Here is a 24,133-nt window from a genome sequence, read left to right as displayed (position 1 = left end):
CACTTTGTCTTTACTCGGGTCACCTGAGACTTTAATATGTGTAATATTGAAGTTTGATGATCAGTGTGGCAGATACGTCACGTGTCACAAACATCGTCAGTGACGATGATGATGAAGATCAGTAATAAAATCACAGTAAAATGTCATTTTTTTGAGCTGCACTCATGTCCTTGTATCATAACCATCACTCTGTATTATTAGCTTATGATAAAGTGTCACCAGCAGAGGGCGCCAAACAACCACAGCCAAGCTGGTGACTGAGCAGGTTCCTGTAGGAACTAGTTTCTTCACACTGGCTGCATCCTGCAGCCGTATCACTCCTCAGGAGGAAGTGTGTGTCTACTCTGGCTCATGTGACAGGAAGGAAACATTAAATGTGTCGGCCATTAGAAACAAAATAGTTTTGTGCTGCTCAGAGCAGCCAGTCAGAAGACTTAAAGTGGGAGGAGCTAAAGTGTCTTGTCTCAGACTGTTACACCGGTGCGTGCACAGTTAAACCCTCCTCTTCCTCCGTGTGTTCGCAGGCCAACAACAACGCGGCGGTGTGCCTGCTCTACCTGGGCCGCCTGAAGGAGTCGCTGGGCCAGCTGGAGGGCCTGGTGCAGCAGGACCCGGCGCAGTACCTGCACGAGAGCGTCCTCTTCAACCTGACCACCATGTACGAGCTGGAGTCATCCCGCAGCACGCAGAAGAAGCAGGCGCTGCTGGAGGCCGTCGCCTGCCGGGAGGGCGACAGCTTCAACACGCAGTGCCTCAAGCTGGTCTGAGAGGAGGAGCAGCTTAGTTTGACCTCCCAGACACAAAACAGCGAGTTTTATTGTCACGAAACAGATGAAGGGCACCCAATCATCATCATCCTCACAATAACCCACAGGAGCAAAGCCTGCAGCAGCGTCCTCCAGCGCAGCACAACCGCAACCCGAAAATCGTGTCCTCATGCCCTCCCTCTGACTGCTGAATCACACCAGAGCCAGTCTGCGTCTCCAGGTTCAACAGACAGCTGTTCAAAAACAACAGATCTGAGCTGCAGGAAGGAAGCTCGCTGGTTTCCATTTGTAGTCCATTTAACTGGACTACAAACTGGCCAACCATGTTTGAGTCGAGGGTTAAAGAGGGAACAAATTTACTGAAGCACAGACAGCAGAGACCCGCTCTTTTATTAGTCGGGGCAGGAAGAATTTTCAAAATAAAAGCCCCAGTGCAGAGCAAAGTCCAGGATAAAAGCCCACATCGGTGTTTCCCTGGTCAGACGGCAGGACGGCTTCATGTTTCACACATTTTAACTTAAACTGGGTCCAGTTTAATTCAGCTTTATCCCAGCTCGCCTTTTAATTTGTAGTAAAGTCTCAGCCCACTTTGTGTTTTGGGAGGAACAGACGGGATGCTGGAGGCGGGATGTCAGAGACTCCGGCGGGCATTATCCTGATTATCTGCAGACCGGACAGCTTCAGTGACTCGGCCCGCTCGTGTTCAACATATCAGCAGCAGGGTTTCCTTTGAGTTCACCAGGAATTATTATATTTAAGTGATTTGTGTTTACTTTCTGTGCTGATCATATTTATGTAAATGAAATAAAATGTGGTTTTAAGTGAAAGCGCAGCTCACTGTGTGTGTTTGATGTGGGAAAAAATGACAAACAGCAGCTTCATATTTATCCTTTAATCCAGAGACAGGAAGGCACTAACGAGCTGGATCCTGAATAATCACGAGAACCTTTAAAGAAGAGTTAAAGTCCTGATGAAGGAAGCTGTGCTACAACATTCAAACCACCCAGGACCTCTGTGTGGAGGGGCGGAGCCTCCAGGCTCACCGGGCAGGAGTTTTGCACGTCTTATCCAGGCGTCGGGCAGCAGTCTAAGAGTCACCTGACCTCTGCAGTCTCTCTCACGGCCAGCAGGGCGACGCTGCCCTCACGCCATGACCTGCTGATGGTCTCGTCCTGAGTCGTGAAGCACTCATGGTGATGTCATGTTCTGGTCTTAATGTTGTGGCTGATTGTTCCTCACAGTAAAAACTAAAATTTCTGTCTAAGAAGTAGAAACTGAAATTAAAATCTTCATGCTACATCGTCGTCCACATCATCGTTCTCTGCTCTGATTGGACAGCCTTTTTCTGCAGTGGGAATGGCGTCCGCGGCACTCTCAGGATCCCTGCATTGACGCCACGTATCGCTGACGGATCTCGAAGTTGTCAGCGGGGCGGTTGTAAGCCTTCCACACCGGCTCGCCCACAAACAGCCGCATGGCCTTCGTGTAGTTCTGCAGAAACAAACAGATCAGACAGTCAGGATTCAAACCAGCAACCAAATACGCACTGTACAGGCGCAAGGCATGTTTTCGTACCATCTCGTCCAGCGTGAAGCGGTGGTAGATACCCGCCGGCAGCGTGATCAGGTCCCCTTTTCTCATGGCGATCCGGATCCACCGGTCCTCCTTGTCCCTGACATCAAAGTAGGCCTGGCCGTCCAGGATGTAGCGGATCTCGTCGTCCAGGTGGAGGTGCTCCTCGAAGAACATCTTCAGCTGCAGGAGAAACAGGAAACCTCTCACTCACTTCAAATAGAGCTCACATTCCAGTTTCAGCACCGCCGACGCTCGAGTGACCCGGGAATCTTTAACACCAGGATTAAATCTGGAGCGTCTCTGCGATACACGAGTCTGACTTGGTGCAACGATGGAGGCGGGAGGAGCCCTCAGCCTGCCTCCATCAGTGCACAGCTGGACTCAGAGGTGCTTCAGACTCCTCTGCATGCGATCATGCGCTGCCACAGTGAAGTCTGAGATGAAGAAGCTCAGAGGACTTTTCCCTCCCTGCAGTGAAAAACCTAAAAAAGGAAGTGTGGTGCTTTTCAAATTAAAAGCTCCGCAGACACAAACACGTGCTGGTACTTGCAGCTTTCAGAGCGCGTGGGTTACCTTCTCCTCGTAGTTGGGCAGAGTGTCCTTGTGGATCGTGATGATGTCCATGTAGGAGTAACCCCGGTCCTTACGGATCTGCTGCAGCTCCGGGTCGCTTTCATAGATGTCGGCGTTCAGCTGCAGGAAACAGGAAGCAGTCAAACCCTTACCTGATGTGTTTAGTGTAGCAGAAAAAGTAAAAAGCACATCAGTGGTTCCCGTATCAGTTACCATGACGATACACCCCAGCAGTGAGTGGACGCCCTTCTTGGTCAGAGTTACATGGATAAGGTGCGTCACAGTGCAGGTATCTGGACTTCACGTGCTCAGCACGTGACCTGTAACACCTGCTCTGTGTGCAGAAAACATGGGTGCTTGAGAGCAGCTTCAGCTCAGTGACCAACACTGATACCTGCTGTGTCTCAGCTGAACCCTCAGCACATAGTTTTACCTGCTTCAAACCCGAGAACTCTGAGCTGTTCGGGTCCAGCTGGGGATCAAGGGTCTGCACAAACTCCCACCCAGGAACCGCTGACCTTTAACCCGAAAACCTGCACACGTGAGCGGCCTTCTGCGGACTCACCTGCCAGTAAAACACTCCGAGCTCCTTCAGCTGCTCCAGGCTCACCGGCTGGTGCGGCTCCAGCCTGTGCGGCCTCCTCTGGTCCTCCTCGGACCCGTCCATGTACCAGGCCTCCAGACCCATGACGAAACACTTCACAGCTGGACCCGCGCGCTGTCAGACTTTCTTACTGCTGCACGGCTGTTTCGCGTGACTCCGGCAGCACTTCCGGTGTGCTGCTTTCAAGTACCTGGAATGTAGCAGGAAAAATGACGACTGAGAGGTCTGCAGATCTGTGACTGATCATCAACATTCCAGCAGACACCAGCTCCCGTAAAAACATGACAGATTGGAGGGAAAACAAGTTACAGACAAAGAACAGTGAAAAACATTTAATGTTTCAAAACATTATAAATATATGACACCCAGTCTCACAAAGAATGACCCCTGAATGACCAGAGATGATGATAGAAAACAGAGGAAAGGCAGACAGGAACACTGCCTCTGACATTTCCATTCAGCTGTATTTGTTCTATCATATTGGACTTTAATATATTTTTAACGTATTTTAAAGAAATTTTTACATTTAAAAATCGAATTTGAGTGACAATTTCTTTCATCGCTCAAATTAGAATGAAACGTTTTGTTTAATAGATAATTTAACAATAATAAATTAAAATATTATCTCACACAGGCATAAGTTCATAGCGTCAAATAATTTATAGACCCTTTTTTTTTATCTGACTTAACAACAGAATTTAAAAGCTCATTTATTTTACATAAATCTGGGTCAAGTGTTTCTAGTGCGCAGGCGCAATTGGTTTACCATAGCAACAGGAGGAGCCATCAGTTGCTGACATGGTGAATGTTTGTAGGTTCTTTTTGGGGGGCTCTTTGTGTTTTTTTAAGTTATTGTTATTTGTATTCCTTTGTTTATTAGCAAAGGAGAGAAAGATGGAGTCTCTTCTTCGACCCGCTGGAAACAGCGCTACGGCGGCTAACAGGCTAACTTTAACGAGTTCTTAGCTTGTTTGATTCGGCAACATTCGAGCGTTCGCGGGTTTAAACTTTTCCATGGTAACGGCGACCTGCACCAATCAAAGACGTCGCTTCAGTGTGTGATTGTGGGTAGAGCAGTTCTTATCCAGGAAATCGTGGGGGGGAAAGCGTTTTTGTCCAAAATAAATGAAATAACGGTTGATGAGGAGAGTTGTGGTTTCCATAGGAACAGATGGCACTGTTTCACAGGGTCGTAGTCAGGCTGCTTTCCATGGTTACAGCACCGTGGCTCAAAATCCCCTCCCTGTGGAGAATATGAGCGCCATGTGTACAGGATCAACAGCACAAACCACAAATATAAAACATACAATGAATTCATGTTGTTGTTGATTTAAAGATGGCTTTTATTCAGAGTTATTAACATGAACCAAAGCAGAGTGTAAACCCTGCCTGTCTGACTGTTTCCAGGCCAAAGCCACGACTGTGAGAGACGCGCTGGCCAAATGAGTGAGAAACACACACACACACACAGTCTTTATTAAAGTCTGAGTAAGTTAACTTCAGATGCCTGCACTATGATTTGGGGAGGATTTTAATCAGGTAACCATGGTAACTGATACTATAGAACCAACCTGCTCTGGAGCAGATAATGTTCAAGATTAGAGATCCTCATGCGTGACATCCCTACGTACGGACCAATCAGGTCTTTTAAAAATAGCGTCACAGTTTGTGAAGATCCCTCAGAGCTCAGACAGTCTTTGTGTTTATGACGGAGCGTTGGGAAAACATTCGTGTAATGGAATAACGATCATAATCAAACAGAAGTTATATCCCACACAGACTCATTTATCTCCACCGGACAGACGATTGCACAGTTTATCTCAAAGTCTGTGCTCGTCTCTTTTGTTTCACACGCCATCACCACTTTCACTGCGACGGGACGGCGGTCAGACAATAACAGCGCACTTACAACAGTATGTACATGTATGTAATAATGTCTGTGTGTGTGTGTGTGCAGGAGAAGCAGTCAGGAGAGAAACTGAGCGAGGCAAAAGTCGTTAAACTATACGGTCAGATTCCTCCGATAGAGAAGATGGACTCGTCACTGTCCACGCTGATGAACTGCGAGTGAGTCCTGCAGACGGACGGCGTCTCATCGACTCTCACAGACATCATTTGGGAGCCTAAGAGGGACTCAGACTCAGGAGTTTATAACACAACAGTCCATTAGAGCTGAAATAAAGCTTGCATGCACACGTCTGATTAAACATGTCAGGTGCACTTTTCTCACAGCCGATTGGTCAATTAAAGTGTTCGTGGCGTTTTCAGGCCCGTGTTGCCCGGCTCAGATTCTCAGCCCAGGTTCAGATGCTTCTGCAGGCACGACTCCGAGCAGCTCGACTCAAACGCTGAAACCTGAAGGAGACGCGTAACTACGACTCCCAGGGTGCATTTCACTCGATGAGTCTTTTTAATGGGTTTCAGTTTGAAGACGGTCCCTGAACACTCATCACGAAACACAGAAGCTTGCCGTCAGTGGCTCCACTCACCAATATACATTTAATCTCTGTTTCAAATGAATCAGTTCATTCGCCTCCATTCAGGCCTAAGTTGACAGGTTGCGTTGACGGATGAAGCGGCAGTGTGTGGAGTGTAAATGTTGACTGCGCTTTATAGATCTGCCCACTCATATTAGACAGAACAGCCTTTAATGTCATTGTACATACACAACAGAGTCAGAGCTTCAGTTATTTACAGAACAGTGTGAGGGCCACATGGGAGCAGGAGCGTCAGTGTCTTTGACCTGTTGCTTCTTCCTCCACAGGCAACTGTCTCTGTCCACGAACTGCAAAGAGAAAATAACCAACCTCAACGGCCTGAGTGAGTGACACACACACACAGTCAGTGTGTAATGTGATGTTGTGTCCTTCCAGAGAACCTGAAGATCTTGTCTTTAGGGAGGAACAACATCAGACTGCTCACCGAGCTGGTAAGCCACGAATACGGAGGCTGAGAAGGTGGCCGGTGTGTGTCTGTAAAGCTGTGTGTGTGTGTGTGTGTGTGTGTGTGTGTGTGTGTAGGAGGCCGTAGGTGACACGCTGGAACAGCTGTGGGTCTCATAACCAGTTGGAGAAGCTGAATGGAATCCAGTGGCTGAAGAGCCTGAGAGTCCTGTACATGTCCAACAACCTGGTGAAAGACTGGAGTAAGTTCAAAAAGAACCGAGGCTTCAGGAATACTCACTCAAACCAATTTGTTTTTAAGTTTCTCCTTGTTGCTGATTGGTGGGATCTGGATGTGATGCGTGCAGGTGAGTTCATGAGGCTGGCGGCACTGCCGCCTGTGGTTCGTCGCACCGCTGTTCGTCTTATAACGGACTTTCTCTTTTGTAACAGCAGCTCGGGACTGTGCTGCAGATGCTGGAGAATGCCTCGGCTTCTAACAGCTGTTTGCAGCTGGTCCAATGTTACAGCTTTAAGTGACTCAGAGTTCGTGTTCATACGTTGTGACGGTTCCTTTATGATTTTCAGTGATTCTGATCATTTAAATAAATACTTTTGATTTTTTTAAGAATAATCACTGCTGGAAGGTTTCTCACAGTTGGCTTTAAGATCAGATGATTCAAATATATTGGACGTCTGTGACACGAGGAGCAGAAACGCTGCAGGAAACTACAACAGAGTGCATTCTGGGTAAACTTTCAGGTTTCAGCTGTGCGACTCCTTCAGGTTAGAGGAAGACTGACCAATTAGAAACGAGCTTTACTGTTTCTACTGGACTCTATCGGAGAGTTCTATCAGAGGGGGCCATGTTTGATGTTTCTGTCACAGGGCACTGTTATCAATAAAGTTTAGATAGAAACGAACACGAAAAAATAATAATGAACTTACGCCCCACCCACCGCCTCAGGATCTATCTTCTGATTGGTTACGACGAACATCAATCTGCGGCTTATTCCCTTCCTTGGTAACGGCCTCGGACCCGGAAGTAAACACGTTAGCCGCGAAATGCCAACAGACTGACGGCAGAGAGAACATCTGTCCAGCTGCTGCGATGAAGAGGAGCGCAGACGTGCACGTGAAGCAGGTGAAGCACGTGATCGCGGCTCTGTGCAGGCTGCTGGCGGCCGCGGGGCTGGACTCCGTGCCCCCCCCGGACTCCTTCCGACGGGCCAAGTTTGGAGACGCGGTCCAGGTGAGTCAGGAGCACGTCACCGGCCGCTTTATTAGGTACACCTGGTCAACCGCTCGTTTACATAAGTATTCAATTAGCCAATCACAGGACTGCACGTGATGGAGACGAGCTGCTGAAGCTCCAAGAGAAGAAGAAGAAAAGAGATTTAAGAGCTGGGTTTCTGAAATGTCAGAGGGGGGTGGACAGACGAGGAGAAGAGCATCTTTCCCCTCCAGTCAGTAAGAGCTGGTGCTGTGAACGTGGAGCGTGAACCAGCACCAGCACCAGCTCGCTTCATTCACTCATCCACAGCTTGGCTGCAGTGACATCTGCAGGTGACATAGAGGCAGCAAAGGGCTCGATAATCACGCTGAGTTCGGGTTTGTGCGGATGATGCTGGAAGGTGTGCTCAGGGAAGCAGGTGCTGGGATGGTGGGGTGTGACGGGGTCACCACTGTTTTCAATACAATAGAACGGATTTTATTGTAACTATACACACATACAATGAGATTAAAAACAAATAAATAAGGGTTTGTATTTATTGTTATTGTTGTTGCTATTGCACAGCACTGATGGTAATTTGCATAGTCTGTGTACAGAGGGGAGTCGGGGGCTGGCGAGGTCAAACTGTATGGTCAGTATGAGTTCAGGCTGGTTCAAAATTCAGCCTTCAAGAGATCTGGAGCTGCTAAATGTGTTCCTGAGGACTGACTGCAGTCTTTAGTTTTCCACTGGTGCTTGAACTCAGCGTACACGTCATGTGACGATCCAGGTGATCTTCACCTCAGTGAAAAGAAAGCCACAAATATTAAATGTGTGCAAATCTTGGACATTTGAACACATCCACACATGTAGTAGTTTCAGGTGTGTGTGTGTGTGTGTGTGTGTGTGTGTCACATCGTGCACACTTCCTCCTCTTCCTGATTGGACTAACTCAGCGTCTCGCTGGATTTTCAGGAAGATCCGTTTTGGCAGCTGCTCGCCGACATCCTTCAGACCACCAGCATCGTTTCCTGTGACAGCTCTGAGCCGACAGCAGGTCAGCACTTCTTCATCTCGCCCTAACTTTGCTCGTGCACACTGTAAGTGACGTTTGATTGGTGCTTTTCCTCAGAGCGCAGGAAGCTCGTGGCCGCCGGCTTGTGGCAGAGCGGCTTTCACGCTGACTGGATGTATGAGGGAGAAGGAGGAGGCGCAGCCTCCAGCCGGGAACTCCTCCTGGCGCTCGGCTGGCTGCTCGCCACCGGAGCGCTGGAGAGCGTGGTGATGAAGAGAGTGCAAAAGCTGGACAGGATGCTGCTCACGTGCACACCTGTGAGTACCACGGCAGCGTGCAGGTGAGCCTCCCCCATGTGTGCTTACCTGTGTTCTCCCTCTCTGTCAGGTGCTGCCACACCTTCCTGCTGACGTCCATGTAGACTCCGCCTCCCTAAGGAGACTCCAGTGGCTCATTGGCTGCCTGAGACATCAGAGACGGATGCTGCTGTCGATGCTACGAGAGCAAACCCAAGCTCTGCACGCTGTGAGGAAACCTCACCCTTTCATTCACGTGACATTAGAATAATCAGAAACAGCAGTTCCACTTTCAAACAAACTGAGTCAGACACATTTAGCTCAATGACGTGAAACACAATGTTCTATATTATATTATGAACACAACAAGCTCGAAACAGCTTCCCAATTTAGAAATACATCCCAGCACTGACGCTCCCAGTCAGAGCCGTGCTAACCTCCAGCTCACAGGGCTGCTGCGAGCCTGAACCATAAATCCACATTACTGTTTCCACTCATGCCAGGATTTCCACTTTTGTCACGGATATTCTCCACTTCATGTTCACTAAACCAAATTAAACCAACTGTGTGTTCAGGTTCTTTCTGCGAGCGTCACCCCGACGCCGTCCTCTGAGCAGAGCTCGGCTGCACTCGAGGAGGTACGTCTGAGTGTTTCACAAACTCTGTATATGAAAGATGGAGGCAGCTTCCAGCAGTGAGGTCTGTGAGGAAGTGAGCAGATCTCTGAGCTCAGACTAGCTTATGGTCTGTGCGTATTTGGAGATGACGTTGCCTTTAGCGTTACAAGGGAGCAGGAGGAGGGAGGGTTTAGGGCGGGGCTACCAGCTGCTGATTGAACAGTACTGATAAGTTTATAACAGGAGGAGCTGACAGGCGTGTCCTTCTGCTGCAGGACTGCGTTTCTCTGCAGCAGCTGTGCAGCCTCCTGGAGGCGTACCTGAAGTGGAAGCAGGTGGAGGATGTCTTCTGGACTTGGATGGTGCGTTTGTGGTTCTCACACCATGAAAATATGATGAATTTAAAAAAGTAATCAGCTTCACAGCAGAGTGGCTGAAACAGCAATGTTAGAGGAAGTGATGCTGTGTGTGTGTGTGACTGTAGGACAGCGTTGTGGACCTGAAAGATCCCATCACCGGGAGGCCCAAACATCTAACCAATGAGAACCCCAGAGTGTGTTATCATGGAAACAGCAGGCTGGAGAAGCTGGAGGCGGTGCTGCTGGGACTGCCTGCAGCTCAGGTGAGCAGCACGCAGAGGTCAGCCAACACAGGTCCTTACTTTTGTCCTAAATGGGACAGATTTCTCCTCATTAGAAAGCGTTCAGTCAGATGTAGGCACTGAAAACGTCTCGGTTAGGTGGAAATTTGCCCCTTTGTCACAGTGGATCTGTCCCACCCCACATTGACTGCGTCAGTTTCAGAGTGATGCTGATGCATGGAAAACCTGCAGACCGAACCGTGATGTTCCATAGATGTTTAAACTCAAATCGATGCTGTGCGGGCTTCGAGCATTTCCCATGATTCTTTGTTGTTCTGTGCTTTACTCAGATTGCAGGCAGTCGCCTTGACGACATCCAACATAACGGAGCCTAACTCCATTTCAATTTTTAGTTTGAGTTTTATTTATGAAGCACCAAAGCACAGCTGAAGGGTACGGACTCAGTATGCAGCGGCCCAACAATCACACGACCCGCTGTGAGCAGCAGTGGGGAGGAAGAATTCCTTTTTAACAGGAAGTAGCATGAACTAGTTTTTCTCTATCAGTCTTGCAAGAAAGCAGTCTTACATATGTGTTTAATATGTGCGTTGAATGACATGTCCTGGTCAACAATGACTCCAAGGTTCCTCACAGCGTTACTGGAGGCCAAGGTAATGCCATCCAGAGGAAGAATCTGCTTAGATACTATATTTCTAAGATTTTCAGGGCCGAGTACAATAACCTCAGTTTTATCTGAATTAAGAAGCAGAAAGTTAGCGGCCATCCAGGTCTTTATGTCTTTAAGACATTCCTGCAGTTTAACTCATTGGTGTGTGTTATCTGGCTTCATGGACCGATAGAGCTGGGTGTCATCTGCAGTGAAAATATGTGCAGTGTTTTCTAATCAGGCTACTTACATGGACGTTTATGGTGTTTATACTGATATTTGTGCTCCTGCAGGGAGGACAGAGGAGACAAGGAGGAGATGGTAAGGACAGAGAAGGAGGAGAGAGGTTTGGCGTCTCCTTGTCCCTCCCTCCTGTTCTCTCCTCCTTCCCATCCATGCCCTCCCTCTCACAAGTCTGCCGAGTGAGGCCTCAGCTGGAGGAGCCGAGGAGGCGCCCGGCCAGAGGCCCCGGTGGGCAGGCGGAGCCTCCAAACGAGCTCCCGGCGTCCGAGGCCGTGGCGCTGCTTCTTCATGCAGAGGCCGTGCTGATGAAGAGGAGGGACGAGCAGAGGCTGACCAACAGGACGAAGCTGCAGGAGACGATCGGCAGGCTGGAAGAGCTGGTGCTGATTCCACCGTGAGCGTCCAGTTTAAACTGGTGGAGCAGAAGCTGTGAGGACGTTATCGTCTCTGCAGAGACTGAAACAGCTGCTGCATACGAGTCACTCAGAGCATTTAATAACTGATAAACACACACCGTCATAACTGGATATGTTGGTCCGATACATGAAATGTTGTGAAGTCAAACTACAGGCGTCAAAAACATCATTTGCATATTTATTCATTCATCAAATTAAACACAAAGTTGTTTTCAGCAGAGCCAAAAGAGTCACTTTAAATTTAAACATTTTAGAAATTAAACAGATTCCAGCTTCTGATGTTTTCTGTCGTCGGGTAAATTTCTGGCGACCGTGGAGACACGTCACGAATTCACCACCAGCAGTTTCTGCATGTACGAATTGAGCCACTTCTGCCTCTCCATGGAGGTGAGCAGCTTGCTCTTCTCCCTGAAAGCCGCGTCGTCGGCCACCACCAGGTTCCTCTTCGCCATCCCGGCTCCCGGAGACGACCATTCTGCAGGCCACGCCCCCTCCACACTACAGACAGAAAACAACACAGTGCACCACTGTTTAAATGAGAGAGTCAATTTTTCCCCGTTTAAGTTTGACTGTTTGTTAATTTCATAATAATAACAACAATAATAATAATAAACCAGTCTTTATTTTTCTATCCAATCAGACTGCTTTGTACAGATAGAAGAGTCTCCCCCTGCTGGACGCTAGAAAGAATGCAGGTTTAATGTTTTTCATCATTGTCCTTCTTTCATATACAGTCTATGATGTTTCATTATGAATTTATCAGTTTTGCCCAGCTGTACCTTGTCTCCGCCCCCTCTGGAGCAAATAGCCACCCCTCCCTCATCAGTCCTGCTTTGCTGTTGGCTGCTGCTCTAAGGCCGGGCGCTGACATCATTTGGATGCTCCAATCACGGAGAGAGATGGAAGGGTAGAGGACGTCCCAGTCGACTCGTTTGTGTTCCTCCGAATCTTCCAAACTTCTGCGATTGGACGAGATCACAGTGACATCACAACGTCATGTAAACATCATTCACACGGCACCCTCAGGCCTCCGTAGGAGGTGAAATCCTCTTTCCAATGTCCGGCAGAGTGTCTGGCTCATTCATTGGTTCGGAGCGTACCCACCTGAGAGGAAGGCGAGGCTGAGGGAAGCCAGACGTCAGCAAGATCATACCCAGAATGCAAAGCAGCGGGACGCACGTGCGGGGAAAAACAGGAAGCTGAGACATCCTAAAAACAAACAGAAGAAGAATTTTCAGTTTCATGAAGCTCGTTGTGATTTCACGTTGCAGCGCCTCCTCCGGAGAATGATGGTCACTGATGTAATTCCTAAACATTTTTATTCTGCATTGAGGACCAAAGTCTGGCTTCAGGTGTGCGCGTCACGTGTTTCAATCTGAGGCTGACAGAGCGGCTGTAAACCACGGCGCCCTGACCCCGAGGTCACCGCTCGCCTCTGGCTCGTTATTTCTCAGGCGACCGTGAAACAGCGAGTTTGAGCCCTAACGAGGAGCTTTTGGTGCCTGGAAGTTAATCGGGCTGAGCTGACCTTTAACCCCGGAGACACCTGTTTGGCATGGCTGTCGTCTCTCTGCAGCGGGCTGACATGGGCACGTTCTTAACATTGATTTTTTTTTTCATTATTGTAATATTGCAGGATTCGCTGGCATTGTTTTCATAACGACGACAGCTTCGTGACTTTTTCATAGACCGCAGGTGTCATTTTTTTATCACCGTGGCAACGCTTCCGCAGCTTTCATGAAATATTATTTCCTCAGTCTCTTCAGCACATATAATAATGATAATAATAATAATAATAATAATAATAATAATAATAATAATAATAGTGATTAAATCACATACAGTTAAAAGCGTTTGATTGTTCGGGCGTGATGACAGGCGTCACAATGACAAAACAAACATTAACGATGATTCAGACGAATGTTCTTGGATGTAAACAGCGGTGATGAAGGAGGCGGCGCCGTCACGTTATACTCAAACTGGGCTCATGTAATCCATTACTCTTTTCACAGGAAGTCGAGTGATGTCACCACTGTGGTGTTTTTTAAATGTAGCTTATTTGACTTATTCGCCTGTGCAGGCGGACACGGACGCTTTTTATACTCCAATCAAGTTAGTTCAGCAATCATGAAGACGTATTCTGATTGGAGCCGATGTGTGCCGTCACGCCTCCGCCAGTTTCACCCTGATCTGATGCCGGACTGAATTTGGCGCACTGTGAGGGACTAACCTGATCTCAAATTCAAATTTTATTTGTCACGTACACAGTCATACACAGTACGATATGCAGTGAAATGCTTGGACAACTGCTCGTGACCTAAAGAAAACAAAAAAGGAAAAGGCTATGAATAAGATAGGAAATAAATATGAAAAATTAAAAAGGGTAAATTTTACTAGGAAGGAATAAAATATAAATTAAGGTTAAAAATGAAATAACTGTACAACACAAATTAGAATGAAGGGTAAATTTAACTGGGAAAGAATAAGATAAAATATATAAATTAAAGTTGAAAATTAAATAACTGTACAACAAAATACACAATATAGAACTATATAAGAATGTATGAAGAAATATAAATAAATATATACACAATAACAGCAGCTGTACAAGTATTAACTGGAAATGAAGAATGTAGTGACCAGTGTTGTGCAATCCACATTATGTCTTATTTCAGTGCCAGTTTGGCACTTCTTACCTGCTGCTCAGGTGTCGCTGTGTCTCCTCGGAGCTGCTCGCGTCACTCGGGGAGAGAAACCAACCAGAAACTGAGCAGAGCTCCAGGCGACTCTGTCCCAGCCGCTCAGATTTCTGCTTCCTGTCAACACAATAAAGTTTGAATAGAAAGAATAGATCCTCACTCGTGCTTCTTGGTTGACGCTTCGCCCTGTGCAGATGAATGGTGGTCTTTCATACTTATATACAGCTTACTGTGGAGGGTCTGAGCCCCCCCCCCCACACACACGCGCACACACACACACACTGAAGCATGTACACCCCTCACCAGATCAATCCAGCTGTGGTTCAGTGCCGAGGACGCCGTTAGCTTGTTAGTGTCCCGTTTCAAAGACTGTTAGTCACGGTGCTGCTGCAGAGGGCCAGCGTCCTCATTACAGAGCGTGCGTGTGTGTGTGCATACGTGCAGGACTGTTCATTCGTGCCAAACAGAGAAGCTTTATAGGACGTGAGAAATGTTCTCTCTGGAATAACAAGAAAATAAATCATCATGAAAAACAGAAAACGCGTTCATAAATAGAGACACACACACCTGTCTGAGCTTCCTCCACACTGACAGGTTAACGAGGCGTCCTTATCCACGGTGAAGGCCACTAACACAAACTGTGGGCGATGTGAGCACAGACGTTTCCTGCGTGACGCTGAAGCACCTCAGATCGTCAAACGTGTCCCAGGGATGATTCCTGCAGGACGTCCCAGAGTTACTGAGGACCACAGCGTCCACGTGCTGCTAGAGGACGGTGGCATCAAAGGTGTTTCAGGTCATTTTACCACAGAGGACCTGCTCCGCCCACCTTCAGTCCCACCTGTCTCCTTTCCCGATCAGCTCGCTGTTGCTGAAACTTCCCGCCCTCCAGTGTGCGGCTGGTGTTTCAACAAACCTTCATATTAATAGAATCTATATTTTATATCAGCGGCCCCCAACCCCCGGGTCACCGTCTGTGAGAGTTGAGGCTCGGGTGTGAAATGTATGTTTTTCAGGGTTTTATCGGTTTTTTAACGTTAACTCTGTTTCTCTGGGTCTGTTCCCGTGTGTTATGAATAATACTGGTTTTATTTGGTTGTATTCATCCGTGAACCTTTAAAGGCCGGTCTGTGAAAATATTGTCGGACATAAACCGGTCTGTGGCGCAAAAAAGGTTTGTGAGCGCCGATTTATATTATTGATCAAACTTAGGCAGAAAATTAAATGAGTCATGATGAGGGTTCCTGATGTGCTCACACTGAGCTTACCTGAGTTATGTGTTTGTGTCTGTGTGTGTTTGGTGGGTCATGAAGCACAAAGATAAAGGTGAAAACAGATTCTGACAGGAAGCTCGTCTCCTTTTAAGGAGCTCGTTATGGGCGCTGCTGGAAATAATGACCACAGACAGGAAGCAGGTGTCTAACACCCTCACAGGATAACGAGCAGCAGACGCCGAGCGTGAGCCTCCTCGCCGTGCCTGTGCTCATCAGAAATCCCCGTCGCCGGATTCTGCTGGAAATGATATTTAGGCACTGATCAGACTGGAGAGATGTAGGTGAATCAGGGCGTAGGTGAGTCCTGTTGACTCCATCGTGGACCAAACGCTGAGTGCCTCCTCTCAAAGCTGTCACATGTCACAGACTCTCTCCACCGTCCTGCACGTTTGAACTCTAATTCACTCACTGATAGCAGTGGTTACCATAATTCTGCACGCACACATTTTTATTTGAAGTCATTTATTCTTTAATTCTCTTATTTAGAAAATGGGGAAACGGAGACTGAAGATGTCGGAGAGGTAAGTGACGGAAGGAGAGGTAAGTGACGGAAGTGATGTTGTAGGTGACGTCAGACGCCGGAGATTTTGGCGGAGAAAAAGCAAATGGTAGCATAGAGTTTAACAAAGGTTTTCCAAGCTTCAGTATTTCCAAATATTTTCCAAATATACTAATCAATTGTCATATAACTAACAACATCTGTTTTATCATCTCTAACACCCTGGAGGACAACGGGGAGAGTTTAGACGCTCTCCAAGATTACATCGACCGCTGTTTTCAAGATTTAGTAATGCATAAGGCCCAGAGTGCATCTTCCCCGGCCAAAATCGAGACGCCGTCATCGAAGAGAAGTCGCCAGGCAGACTCCCCCGGTACAACATCGCCTGCCGGCAAAGACATCGCAGAAATCCTGGAGTCCATCGACAAGCGATTGTCCAGTTTCGATGCGAGGCTGTCCCTGGTGGAGATTTTACACCGGGAATTTAAATCTCTGAGAGAATCCCTGGAATTCAGCCAGCGGCAGGTGGAAACGCTTGCCGCTGAAAATGCCACGCTACGGGAGTCGGTTAAATCTCTCACCGATAACGTGACCCAGCTAAACATTGAAAATAAAAAAATAAAAGAGTCCGTTATCGATTTACAAGCCCGTAGCATGAGAGATAATCTTGTGTTTTCTGGTATTCCAGAAACTGCCGGAGAGGACGCAGAGGCAACGGTGAAAAGCTTCATTAAAATCCACCTGAAGCTGCCGGAGGACACCGTAAAGAACATCGACTTCGATAGAGTACATCGCTTGGGGGGCGCGCGGTCGCGGACCGGGAGACCACGGCCTATTGTGGCCAAATTCAGCCAATTCAAACAGAAGGAACAGGTGAAGAGTCGCGGCAGAGAGCTGAAAGGAACGGACTTCAGCGTGAACGACCAGTTCCCCAAAGAGATCCTGGAACGACGCAAGGTCCTGTTCCCAGTTCGACGTAGCTTTATCCAGAAAGGCTCCCGTGCTGTCATCGCTGTGGACCGGCTCTACGTGGACGGACAGCTGTACCGCGACCCCGGCACCACACCGTGGTTATACTGACTGCACTCCAGATAAGAACCCGCTACACTCTTTTCTTATTCATTCACACTTTCCCCTTTAAAATGTGTTTAACCTAGTAATATCAGTAGGATGTCATAGCAGATATAATACCGTCACCCTCCGTCATTGCTTTAATTGGAATGTTTCCGTTTCGTTTCCTTTTTTTTGTTGTCGCTCACAGTTCATGTGGTTTCTTTCTTTCTCTTGTCTTTCACTGCTGTGGTCACCTACTTCCCCACTCACCTACAAACAACACCCTCTATTTCTCCATATTTTCACAACACGATCACGCAAACACATCAGCTCAACGGCAGCACATTCACAACAGCCTCACAGCACGCACAGACTTGCAGGACACATAAGCAAGCCACGCTTGTTCATATTAGTGAATATTCACACACATAGTCAGACTTATGGAGTCTCTCACCACACTTCTTTTTCTCTTTCTATTTACAAACAAGGGATGTTTCCATATTCTCTCCACCTGTCTAAACGAAACACCCAGCATACATCATTAAACATACACGCACAATTAAGGGCATGCTGAGGTTTGTCACATGGAATGTAAATGGAGCTGGCACCAGAGGAAAGAGGTTAAAAATATTTAACCAGCTTAAAAAACTACAGGCAGATGTTGTTTTATTACAAGAAACTCACAAACCTGTCACAGGTTTAAACGAACTTAAAACACCTGAGTTTCCTAACGTGTTTGCAGCCGGTTATAATTCTAGACAACGGGGAGTAGCAATTTTAATACATAAAAATGTTAATTTTACAGTACTCGATACAGTTATAGATCCAGAGGGTAGATTTCTAATTATTAAACTATCAATATTGAACCAAAAACTATGTATTGTTAGTATATATGGTCCAAATGTTGATGAACCCTCATTCTTCCACGGTTTTTTTAGTGCACTCTCTGAACACCTTGATTGCACACTCATTCTTGGCGGTGACCTCAACCTTGGACTAAATGAAGAAATGGATAGGCTCAACACAACAGGAACTCAGCGTAATTGGCAGTCCACAAATATAATCAAACAGTATATGAACGACTTTGGTCTTTGCGATGCATGGCGCTCTCTTCACCCCACCAGTAAGGAATATACTTTTTTCTCGCATGTTCATCACTCTTACTCTCGTCTGGATTATTTTTTGGTCAGCAGCTCACTGCTGTGTGACATTTCAGACACTGAGATTCATCCTATAGCTGTCAGCGATCATGCTCCTGTATCTTTAACACTAATGCACAAGAATAATACTACGCCAAGTAAAAACTGGAGATTTAATATATCACTACTTAAAGATGAAGACTTTATTAAATACTTTAAAAAGGAATGGACTTCATATTTAGACTTTAATGACACTCCCGGAATATCTGCTTCTGTTCTATGGGAAGCAGGGAAAGCTGTGATGAGAGGTAAAATAATTTCTTTCTCATCACACAAAAAGAAAGAAGAAAACAAAAATATTCAGGAATTAGAAAAAAACATCAAATCACTAGAAGAAGCCTACGCGTGCGACCAAGATCAGGAAACATTGAACAAAATATGCAAAACAAAACTAGAATTAAATGAAATTATTAATAAAAAAACACAATTCCTTATACAAAGACTTCGCTTGCAGAATTTTGAACACAGTAACAAATCAGGTCGATTTCTAGCTAACCAGCTAAAAATAAATAAAGAAAAAACAACTATATGTGCTGCTAAAGATTTATCGGGGAACACAATATATGATCCTGGAAGAATAAACAACATTTTTAGGGATTTCTATGAAACTTTATACTCACCACAAATAAACCCATCTAAAAATGAAATTGATCTGTTTCTTGACAACGTAACTCTTCCAAAATTACTAGACAGTCAAGCAATGGAATTGGATTCGCCACTGACGCCAAGTGAACTCCAGGAAGCCCTGATAAGTATGCCCAATAATAAGGCTCCAGGTCCAGACGGCTTCCCTGCAGAATTCTACAAAGAATTCTGGACAATTTTGGCACCAGTATTCCACAGCATGTTGCAGGAAATCGAGGAAAAGGGCAGACTACCACCAAATATGAATTCTGCCAACATTAGTCTCCTGCTAAAACCAGGCAAAGACCCTTTATTTCCCTCAAGCTATCGTCCAATTTCTCTTTTAAATGTAGACCTTAAAATAATCTGCAAAGCTCTCTCAAAGAGATTAGAGAAAATGACCCCCCTCTTAATTCATCCTGACCAAACTGGTTTCATAAAAGGTCGGCACTCCTCAACAAACACTCGTAGATTACTTAATTTAATAGACTACTCATACGATAAAAACATCGAAGCCATAATATTATCTCTAGATGCAGAAAAAGCATTTGACAGAGTTAATTGGAAATTTTTATTCGCAACTTTACACAAATTTGGTTTTGGAAACTCTTTCATAAACTGGATAAGAATATTATACAATTCCCCAACGGCTCGTATCAGAACAAATGACCAGACATCCTCCAGCTTCTGTCTCCTGAGGGGCACCAGACAGGGATGCCCACTCTCCCCCTCACTTTTTGCAATTTTTATCGAACCTCTAGCAGCAGCATTTAGACAGGCTACAACAATTAAGGGCATAAAATGTAAGAACATAGAACATAAAATCAGTCTCTATGCGGATGATGTGTTGCTTTTTCTGCAAAACACACAAACCAACCTCTCTGAGGTAATTACTTTAATAAACTGGTTTTCAAGAGTTTCAGATTATTCAATTAACTGGCCAAAATCTACAGTTCTCCCCATTAACTGCTCCTTCCATAATTCTTCCTCTGCCCCACTGCAATCCGGAAATATTAAATATTTAGGTATTAATGTCTCTCCTAAGCTTTCAGACTTAACTAAACTAAACCACATCCCACTTCTAAAGAAAGTAGAAGGCGATCTGACTAGATGGAAATCTTTACCCATATCACTCATGGGAAGGGTCGCCACTATAAAAATGATGATCTTGCCAAAAATAAATTACTTATTTTTGATGATCCCTAACAAACCATCACAAGATTGGTTCAGATCTCTGGATTCATATATTTCCAAATTCCTTTGGAAAGATAAACCCCCGCGTATTAGCTTAAAAACGCTACAAAGAACCAAGGATAGAGGAGGATTAGATCTGCCTAATTTTCACCAATACTTCTTAGCCAACAGGCTTCAGTTCATCTCAGAATGGTTAAAACATACCTTCTTAGTTGAGCCCTGGCTAGATGTTGAACAGGCACTATGCAAGGATCTAGAGATTTCAGACCTACCATTTATTAGCTCAAACATCAAAAGACATGAATGCTTTAAAAGTATCAACATCAGCTTTTCTCTAACAGCATGGTGGGAGTTTCTAAAAATAACGGAGTCTTCATTAATCCCATGCAAACGTACACCTATCTGGAATAACCCTGACATATTACAAAACAATAATATGATTAATTTCCCAGAATGGAGTTGTAAAGGAATTAAATACTTAGAACATATATTAGAGGGAACAGAATTTATTCCATTTGACAGACTAGTTGAACAATATGGGATCAACAAGACAAGGTTTTTAGAATATCAACAAATTAAATCCATAGTAAAAAAGAAATTTAACCTCAGTCAAGTGGAATTACAAACACCACTAAGTGCGGCACATTTTCTTACTCTTAAATCCCCCAAATTATTATCTAAAATATACAGAACACTTTCTAAATTAGATGAATCAATATCCCTTCCTACTGCAAAGTGGGAAGCAGATTTATCAGTCAACCTAGACCAAAACTTCTGGTCTCAGATTTGCTTAAAAACTTTTAAATTAATTAAAAATCCCAGTCTGCAATTAATACAATACAAAATACTTCATAGAGTGCACTATACAGGTCATCGGATGTTTAAGATGGGCTTTACATCTTCCAACAACTGCTCACACTGTCAAGGCAATACACCAGACAATTACATCCACGCTCTTTGGTTCTGTCCACCAGTGCAAAAGTTTTGGCGCGAGATATGTGAAGACTTATCAAAATGTCTGAAATGTAACATTCCAACTTCCCCCTTAGTGTGTTTGTTGGGCAGCTTAGATAATGTCACTTCAGAAAAGAATATAGCCCATATGATCTTCACTGCCCTATGCATAGCCAAGAAAACAGTCCTCATGAACTGGAAAAATAAAAATAATCTTAATTCTAACCAATATAGAAATTATCTATTAGATTACATTAGTCTTGACACAGCCTCTGCCACCACATCAGATCAATTGCTCTGGGCCCCTTTTATCAGCTCCATCACCTAGTGGGGGTGGGGGGTCATAGTTTGGTCCCGCCTTCACTGTTGTGATTGGTGAGGGGGTAGGGACAGGCTTAGGGCGTCGGGGGGTTCCCCGGAGGCATCTTCCTTGGGGGGCTCAACCCGGGGTAGCGGTCACGTCCGGTTGAGGGCTCTGTTGGCTCTCAGGTGACTGTTTCCTCGCGGCTGCGTGCAGCGGGGCTAGGGGAGGGTCTGTGCTGACGGACGTGGGTTACTGACCTGGCAACCTGGCTGCCCCTGGGTGGGTCCGGGATGGGCGTGAGGTTCTGGGGGTGCTCCGTCTCTGGGCGGGGGCCCGGGCCGGGCCTCGGGGGCTCGGGTCCTGGTTGGTGTGTTGCCGGGGTTGTGGGCGGGTGGGTGCATGGGGGCCCGGCCCTGGAGCAGGGTGCCGCCGGTGCATCGAGCCGCCTGGGGGGCTCTTCAACTGGTGGGGGGGATGGTCACATCTGGCAGGAGCTTTCTTCTCTCAGGAACTCTCTGCAGGAGGGGGAGATACAGGAGAGGTGGAGGAAGATCTCAGCCTGGGCGTTTACCGTCTTATGTAGTCTGGAAGATGTGTGGTTGGTGGGGTGGGTGCAGTTTTCTCTGTGGTGGGGTTGGGTGGACTGTCCAGGGCTCTGTGGAGCCGGGGGGCGCTACTGCACTGGGCCCCGGTCTGATGGGCCTGGGCCCCCCTTCCCTGGCGGGTCGCGGAGGGTGGGAGTGCCTACTGGGGTCAGCGGGGGAGCTGGCCCCAGGGAGGGGTTACCTGCCCCTCCCTTCCTTCCCTCCCCATCTCCAGCTGCCTCCCTCTTCCCGCTCCTCCACAACCACCCACACATGCAGGGCCTTGGAGTGGGGGTATGTCACCAGGGTGCAGAGGAGGCTACCCCCCCCCCCCTGTCCCCTTCTGGCTGCCTCTGCCTCAATTTTATCCCACAACTTAGACATTCACATTATTCACACTCTCATTACACATACATATAGGATCTTGGGGGTGGGCACAATCACGGAGTCCAAATCACCATCAGGGTGTATACCTCACCCCTGACGTCGTTGCCCACCTCTCAATTTTAAATACACTTAGTCATTGAGGGCTAGCAGGAGGGACCATGCGCTTACCTGCTGCTCCTTGGCAGGTAGCTCCATGCCCTCCTGGGTTTTAATTGCACCTTAGAACACATATGCATCAACACTACAATGAGCGGGTGGAGGGAGGTTTGGAGTCTTCTCCCACCCCCATTCTCTGCGGCCTGCTGGAGCGGGGGGGCTAGTAGGAGGAGTTGGCCGTCCGACTGCGGTCTGGGGTGTGGGGCCTCCCTGCTGCTGCGGAGTCGGGGTGGTCTGCCTCTCCCCACCGCAGGGAAAAGGGTAACACCACCTGGGTCTGGGTGCAATTCCCCCCTCCAGGGGCAAGGGTACCTAGACCCGGTTTGTAGAGTACGCTTGGGGAGTGTGATTGTGTGTACAGCGTCTCTTTATGTCTGTCTCCACGTTGGTTGAGTGTGGAGTGAGTGCATATGAGAGCATGAGGGTGGGAATGGATGTTTGTGTCTGTGTGTGCCTGTATGTCTGTGTCTATATGTCAGGTTGGGTATCAGACGCCACCTCTCTGGGGACACCTCAGGCCCTCCAAGGTTTGGAGGCCTATCTCCACCCACCACCACTTCCCCTGCCGGTGGCGGACTCCCTCAGGTGTCGGTGTGTTGGTGGTTCTTTGTGTCTGGGGGTGGGCGTCCGGGTACACACCGGCTCACTCCTTGGCGGCCGCTTGTCGGGGCCTGGGGCCTGGGGCTCGCTCGGGCCCCTTTGGAGGTGGGGTGCCCCCGGCCTCTCGGCCTAGGGCTCGGTCACTCAGGCGCAGCTGGGGGCCGGCGGAGCTCACGGGCGCGTCACTGCAACCCCCCCTGGCTTCTGCTCCGCGGCTGCTGAGTGAGCCCTCATCTGGGACTCTCCTCAGCTCTTACTGGAACAGTGGCGCGGCTGCCCCTCTGTTGGTCTTCCATGGTCTCTTGTGTTCTGGGGTCCTCTGGATGTCTGGAGTTTTGATCTCCTCCATACCCGCTTCACACCCTGGAGGACGGGGCTGTGGCCCCCCCACACTCCCTAGCAGATCATTACATGGAGAAACCTTTGGAATGCAAGCATGCTGATCCACACAGGTATGCACACATGGGTATTCACAGACGCGGACTAAAGCTTTCTTGGCTGCTGCCTCAAAGCACACTGTGCGCTGTCTATCTTGCGTGCTGCACAATATCGTTTATTACTTAGTAAATACTGATATCTATGACTAGCTAGTTTATTGTGATGGTGCTTTGTTTTCTCTATTATTATGTTGCTCTTTGTTGTTTGCTGTCTCCTCTGTTTGTTTGTTTGTTTGTTTGTTTTTTCTCCATACAGGTGACCCAGGAGTTTTTTTTTTTTTTTTTGTCTCTCTTCCCCCCCCTTCTCACCATCTCTTCTCCCCTTGGGTTTTCTTTCTTTCTCTCCCCCTCTCTCTCTCATTCATTCCCCCTGTCCTATTTATTAAAAAAAAAAAAAAAAAAAAAAAAAAAAAAAAATGAAAAAAAAAAAAAAAAAAGAAAATGGGGAAACTTGAGCTGTGAGAGCTGCAGCTCCTGTCTGTGGATCCTGTGCTGATTCATGTGACGCTGAATCTTCCCAGATATCAGCGGCTGCGAGGTTGTTGTACCGTCAGCATTTCTGCTGATTCATCAGTGTTGGAGTTGTTTGGATGGAGCCTTCGGTCACTGCGCCTACAGGACTGGAAAGTGCAACAAAAACTTCAAAATAAGAGTTGTGTTACCAAAGCGGTAAAACTCTGAGGATCTTGTGACCCAGCGAGAAACATTACAGGACACAGCA

At 47.0% G+C, this 24,133-nt stretch overlaps 4 protein-coding genes across 6 annotated transcripts in view; 2 read left to right on the top strand and 2 right to left on the bottom strand.

Annotated features, from left to right (window-relative positions):
• trappc12 (trafficking protein particle complex subunit 12) overlaps nt 1–1,594 on the top strand; it is a 31,020-nt gene extending 29,426 nt beyond the window's left edge. For all 3 annotated transcript variants that reach the window (XM_024806335.2, XM_024806336.2, XM_024806334.2), the window contains exon 12: nt 525–1,594. In XM_024806335.2, the coding sequence (XP_024662103.2) occupies nt 525–767 (243 nt within the window). In that variant the 3' untranslated portion in view covers nt 768–1,594. The remainder of the gene's footprint in view (nt 1–524) is intronic.
• A 50-nt stretch (nt 1,595–1,644) lies between these two features.
• Nucleotides 1,645–4,614, bottom strand: adi1 (acireductone dioxygenase 1). The gene is made up of 5 exons (XM_023153631.3): nt 4,286–4,614; nt 3,481–3,709; nt 2,916–3,035; nt 2,343–2,522; nt 1,645–2,258 (listed from the first exon to the last, which is right to left on the bottom strand). Exons 2-5 carry the CDS (start codon nt 3,601–3,603, stop codon nt 2,142–2,144), a joined length of 540 nt encoding a protein of 179 aa, XP_023009399.1. The 5' UTR covers nt 3,604–3,709; nt 4,286–4,614; the 3' UTR covers nt 1,645–2,141.
• Nucleotides 4,615–7,512: 2,898 nt separating this feature from the next.
• Nucleotides 7,513–12,191, top strand: tedc1 (tubulin epsilon and delta complex 1). The gene is made up of 8 exons (XM_004569943.3): nt 7,513–7,653; nt 8,590–8,671; nt 8,747–8,946; nt 9,017–9,154; nt 9,501–9,563; nt 9,818–9,904; nt 10,027–10,164; nt 11,083–12,191. The coding sequence occupies exons 1-8, from the start codon at nt 7,513–7,515 to the stop codon at nt 11,428–11,430; spliced, it is 1,197 nt and encodes a 398-aa protein (XP_004570000.1). The 3' UTR covers nt 11,431–12,191.
• On the bottom strand, nt 11,614–14,601 carry pth2 (parathyroid hormone 2). The gene is made up of 4 exons (XM_012924317.4): nt 14,145–14,601; nt 12,553–12,657; nt 12,208–12,407; nt 11,614–11,950 (listed from the first exon to the last, which is right to left on the bottom strand). Exons 2-4 carry the CDS (start codon nt 12,654–12,656, stop codon nt 11,772–11,774), a joined length of 483 nt encoding a protein of 160 aa, XP_012779771.1. The 5' UTR covers nt 12,657; nt 14,145–14,601; the 3' UTR covers nt 11,614–11,771.
• Nucleotides 14,602–24,133: the final 9,532 nt, after the last annotated feature.

This window comes from Maylandia zebra, linkage group LG19, assembly GCF_041146795.1.
Source record: "Maylandia zebra isolate NMK-2024a linkage group LG19, Mzebra_GT3a, whole genome shotgun sequence".
NCBI lineage: Eukaryota > Metazoa > Chordata > Actinopteri > Cichliformes > Cichlidae > Maylandia > Maylandia zebra.
The sequence above is the reverse complement of the archived record's forward strand: the minus strand, read 5'-3'. Positions and strand labels throughout refer to the sequence as shown.